The 5,493-nt window shown below is 35.8% G+C and overlaps 1 protein-coding gene across 1 annotated transcript; it reads right to left on the bottom strand.

The window, feature by feature from the left end:
- Nucleotides 1–282: 282 nt before the first annotated feature.
- On the bottom strand, nt 283–1,876 carry LOC109206371 (acetyl-CoA-benzylalcohol acetyltransferase-like). The gene has a single exon (XM_019369200.1). It carries the CDS (start codon nt 1,792–1,794, stop codon nt 445–447), a length of 1,350 nt encoding a protein of 449 aa, XP_019224745.1. The 5' UTR covers nt 1,795–1,876; the 3' UTR covers nt 283–444.
- Nucleotides 1,877–5,493: the final 3,617 nt, after the last annotated feature.

The following is a 5,493-nucleotide window of genomic DNA, read 5'->3' as shown; positions in this document are numbered from 1 at the left end:
TCCCTAATCACGACCCTGATATCCTCGAGGGCGGGCGTTATGGTCCGGACTCAGAATTGATAAGATCCCTACCTCTGCCTAGGCCTCCGGTTACCATATCTCGAGCTTGGCTTATCATGTCGGAGACGGGATTCACTTCGAGACCGATTTTACCCGTATACGGTTCTCTTTTATTAGGAGGAATATGAATAGGCGTAGACACAGCTTTTACGAACCTGAAATGAAGTTAATTTCTTGAGAATTTAGTTGTTCAGTTGGTTTAAATCTGAAACTCAGGATTCATTGGATTATTAATTAACTGTAGATTTCTTATGGAAAAAAAATGTGTTAAACATTTTCTGCTTTAAAAGGCAATAGGGAAGGGAATTATTGAAGGAACAACGGGGAAAATATCCTCACATACATAAGTGCATTTGGAAATAATTCTATAAGATACGTATATGATTAATTATTCAAAATAGTAAAAGTGTTAAGATCTTGGTCACGTTCAAAGTAGTGCATTAGGCTTTCATTCAAATCCACTTGGGCAGCGATGCTACTTCCAAAATCTGCATCATACAACCAAAACACTTGACTTTGTCTCAGTCCAAAGGTCATCCAACATGGTTTTCCCAGTCCAAAGTCAGCTTCTTTCATAGGAAATCTACACAAACTTGAACATGTGAATTCGTCCACTTCCTCATTTGCTTCCCATTCTTGGGTCATGTTGTATAAATTTGCAGCCATTGAAACTAACTCATCATTCGAAGCTTTAGCACTAGAAACCATAGTTTTGTCCGTTGCATCACGGATCAAAGCAATCAAGTTGTGCAATTCCATCTTGGTCTCATTTGGTGTGAATACAACTGGAACTTCAACTGCAAAATTTCCAAAAGTATCTGACAATTTAGGTAGACTAGCCTTACCACGTAAGTTCACTGGAAAACTCATTAGGGAAGGCCTTAAACGCCCATTTTTAGCTTGTGAAGCACGAATTAATGCCCGCCACAAGAGAGCTGTGACAATCTCAACTCTTGAAGGCTTAAAACTCAAAACTCCAGAAGCAATTTTGTTTCTTAGCTTTGATATGCTAGCTTCATTGAAAACAAACCTCTTCGCTACATACGTTATTGTGTCTTTTGGTATAGCTAAGGAAGCAAGAGGTTTGAGGATTCTCGACGTATCTCTTGCTGGGAAAATGTCACCTAAGTCATAGTTGAAGATGTCAGTAGTAGTACTGGTGGGAATCCCCAACCTACATACTTTAGCCCATTCGTAAATGAACTTCATGTTGGTGAATCCATCAATTGCGATGTGTTCAGCTGCAACAGACAGTGCTAAGCCACCACATTCAAACCTAGTGACTTGCACAAACACAAGTGGGGTAATGGCAAAATCATAATTGTCATCAACATCTTTGATTCCTTGAGGCCAAAAATGATTTGCAAGGTCAATATCCTTGCGTGCTTGCTCCAGGAAATCTTCGAGCTGACAATTTACTTTGGCAATAATAAATTCAACTCCTTGATCAAGGCAATCCACCACACGACGGTCCTTGTTAATTCTTCCTGCTGATGGGTAAACGTGGGTTAATGTTTTAGACAAGGATTCCTCAAGAAGTTCATTAGTGATTGAATTGTTGAGGTTATGATAAATTAAAACAATGGGCACGTGCATTCTAATGGCTAGTTGATCAAAGAAAGACAACTTGTAACTTTGAAGGTGAGTAGGAGTTGGCGATGATGGTTTTACAAGCTTCTTTGACATGATTTCTACTGCCAAGGAGTTTTTCAGGTTGGCACAAAGGAAACCCATTTTTTGATATAGGAGAGAAATATCAGAGTAAGACCAGAAGCTACTTCCACTGGGTAGTTGAGAAAGCCTTACATCCTCGCTGTTTTATATATAGAAAAAAAATTATGCAGACAAAACAAATATGAAATGAATTATTAAATAAAGAAAGAAAGTAATTTTCAAGATTACAAACAGATAAAGGGATGGTGGAGACTTGTGTGGACAAGTACAACCTTTAAAGAGGGAAGTTGCATGTGAAATAAATGAAAAGATCGTACCAGGAAAATAGGAAATGTAAAAAGTCATGGTAGGTAGGGGTGGTCATTTCAACAGTTCGGATTGCATATGAAATTTCTGGATTTTCAGTTTTTGGATTGACGAAATGACAATCCAAATCCAATTCAAATAAGTTTGATTGGATCAGATTTTTTAATTTTGGTTTCTGATTAATCAGTTTCAATATTTTGAATTTTCGGTTTTGAGCTTATAAGTTGAGATGTTTCTCCTTTTTACAAAAATGAATATCCAAATGAAGTACTCATGTTAAATTGCCTGAAAAGTTCCTCATTCTCACCGCAATCATTCAAATGAAGTATTAAAGTAATGAATTATTATACATAAAAAATACAATAGAGACATTAATACGGTAGATAAGAAGTGTAAATAGTAAAATCATATCCAAATAAAAAGTATTCACATAATAACTTAGTAATTAATATTAAATATATGAGAAAATATTTAATGGGTAGAGTATTGAACTTATTACTATTGCCATATGGATAATAGACTCAATATAAAGTATAAGAATTTTGGAGTTTCGGATATCCAAAAATTTGGAATATCCAAATTTTTTTAAAATTAAATCCAAAATCTAATCTGTAATCCGAAAATCCAAACTAAAAATCAAAAAATTTCGGATTTCGGTTTGAATTTTAGATTTGCCAAACTATGCCTAGCCCTAATTGTAGGAGAATAATGAGCAAAGTTCACCATGTTTTAAAAATGGGCAATTATGCACTACATTAATCAATTTGGTTCCGCTATATGATTCTAATTCCTATTGAAAGGTCATACATCTAACGTGATATGACGGTTGGTATGGGGCGTGAGATGAGGCGAGCTGAATGTTCTTTTTTTTTTTTTTTTTTTTTTTTATTTATAAGCAGAGATCTATATTATAGTAATTAAGTAATTATATTGTCACAGAGGCCCCAACGGGGCATTTCTACTTAGCTATTACAAGGCATTAAATAATCACAAAAGGACGTTCTTGTTTTCAAAGGAGGCAAGCGTAGTGCATACCTCTTTTCTAATATTTTTAACTACATAGAAACTAGGTTCAATATCAGTTGCTAAAACGACTGTTACAAAATGTGAAGAATAATACAAAATTCCGAAATCCCTGCCATTTGCCAAGCTTAGAGCATTCCTTGCGAGCTGAATGTTCGCAAGACCATAAAACTTTCACTTTTAAACTTTATGAATAACGAATAATAGATAAACATAACCTACAAGAACAGTACTGAAAATATATGAAGATTGTGAACGGTTCAAAAAGCAAAATTCCAAAAAAGTGACTATTTCTGGCTAAGCACCTTTAACCTTCAACTAATTGATATGCACGTTTTAAATTTCTTTGATCGGAAGTTTCCGGAACTTCTTTGAAATAAATTATTAACTGGTAAACTATTCAATATCAATGTATTATACAATTGTTGCTCCTGAGGATAATATAGTTCTAAAAATAGTTTAAATATCATATATTTCCTATATAAAGGACCAAAACACATATTTTAGTTAATTGAAAGTTAATATGCATAACCAAATATTACAAGGATCAAAATCAAAATTATCAGTAATTATGGACCAAAAGTACGATTATCCCTAAAAGAACTATCTTGAGATAGAAATCAACAATAACAAGGAGGGTGTTTGGATTGGTTTATAAAAAGTAGCTTTTAAGCTAAAAGTCAAAAGCCATAAGTTGGTAATACCCAACTTTTGGCTTTTGGCTTATTTTTGTACTTTTTATGCCTAAAAGTAAGTGCTTTTAAGCATTTTTTATCATTGTCAAACACCACACAAACTAAAAAAGTGCTTAAAAGCCAATAAGCACTTAAAATAAGCCAATCCAAACACTCTCAAGGCCGAATGGATCGAGAACCCCTGAACTTGGTATGTGTATATACGCTCACCAACCCGCATATATACCACCCCAATACCTTAAACACATAGCAATCAAGTCAAATCCTAGGGGTTTCCTTCTTAAAAAGGTTAGCCAAGAGACTTAACTCTTCCTGGCTTACTTGAACCACAAATTGCGTCAAAACCTCACTCTAGCCCTCTAATCACGTAAACCCAAGCCAAACATCATCCATGTATGTCAAATAATGTTATAGGAAGCGAACACAATCTATAAAGCTTCAATCTTTAATGAATTCCTAAAAAGTCAACAAAAGTCAACCCGGGTTCGCGTACCCGAAATTCGAAATCAATACTAAAATCCGATGACCCATAACTATCGAGTCCAAATATATAATTAGTTTCCAAAATTCGGTTCTAAATCGATGGTCAAAATCCCAAAATACACTCTGTTAAACTGGAGACAAAATCCCAAATTTCCTTTAAAAATTTCATGTTTTAGGTGTAGAAATCCATATAGATTCTTTAACATAATCACAAATAGATAAAAATGACTTACCCTTTTGCCTTGTATAAAAATCTCCATAAAAAATCGCCCCTCTCCAAGTCCAAGGCTCAAAATTTGAAACAATGAGTAAAAATCCGAAAATATAACACTTATGTATTCTGCCAAAAAGTGCCCTCCGCGAACGCGACACAAGCCTCGCATTCGCGAAGAACAAATGTTGCTGCCCCAGAAAATAGTCCATGGACCGCATCTGAGCTGCGCGATTGAGAAAGCAAACAATCCAACACATCGTGAACGCGAGCTCCATCTCGCGAACGCGAAAGCCAACGAGCCCCCCAGCCTGCTCCGACTCTATGCGAACACATTATCCGATACACGAATGTGATGGCCAATCTACCATAATTAACCACGTGAACGCGAAATCAACCATTCGAACACGAAGAACACATCTCCAATTCCCAAACACACATCGCGAACGTGACCCCTGAAACGCGAATGTGGTGAACAAATACCAGCTGGCCAAGTCCTTTTCTGCAATTGCTTTCCTAGCTCCGCGATCGAAAAGCACTGCAAAACACCAGCAACTCAGCTGCTCCAAAACACAAAAATGGTCTTAAACAACCACCGATCACACCTGAGCCCCTTGGGACCCCGTCCAATCACACCAACAAATTCAAATATAATATCAAAACTTATCCAAAGGCTTAAAATGCCACAAATAATATCAAAACTACGAATTGAAGATTAAAATCATTCATTTAGCTTTCAAACATTCCAACTTCGCTGAAGTCGTCTAAATCATGCTTAGACATTCTGGATTACAATCAAACTTTGCACACAAGTTCTGATACACCAAATGAACATACACAAAATCTCAAAATCATAATTTGAGTCCGATAACACCAAAGTCAACTTACGGTTAAACTTATGAATTCTTCAATTCTAATTACGATAAATAGAGTCAAACCTTCTAGGAACATCCAAATTCTAGTCCGAACATACACCTAAGTCCTAAATCGCCATACGAACCTATTGAAACCATCAAATCCTGAAGGTCGTTTACTCAAAAG

Source organism: Nicotiana attenuata, unplaced genomic scaffold, assembly GCF_001879085.1.
Source record: "Nicotiana attenuata strain UT unplaced genomic scaffold, NIATTr2, whole genome shotgun sequence".
Classification (NCBI taxonomy): Eukaryota; Viridiplantae; Streptophyta; class Magnoliopsida; order Solanales; family Solanaceae; genus Nicotiana; species Nicotiana attenuata.
The sequence above is the reverse complement of the archived record's forward strand: the minus strand, read 5'-3'. Positions and strand labels throughout refer to the sequence as shown.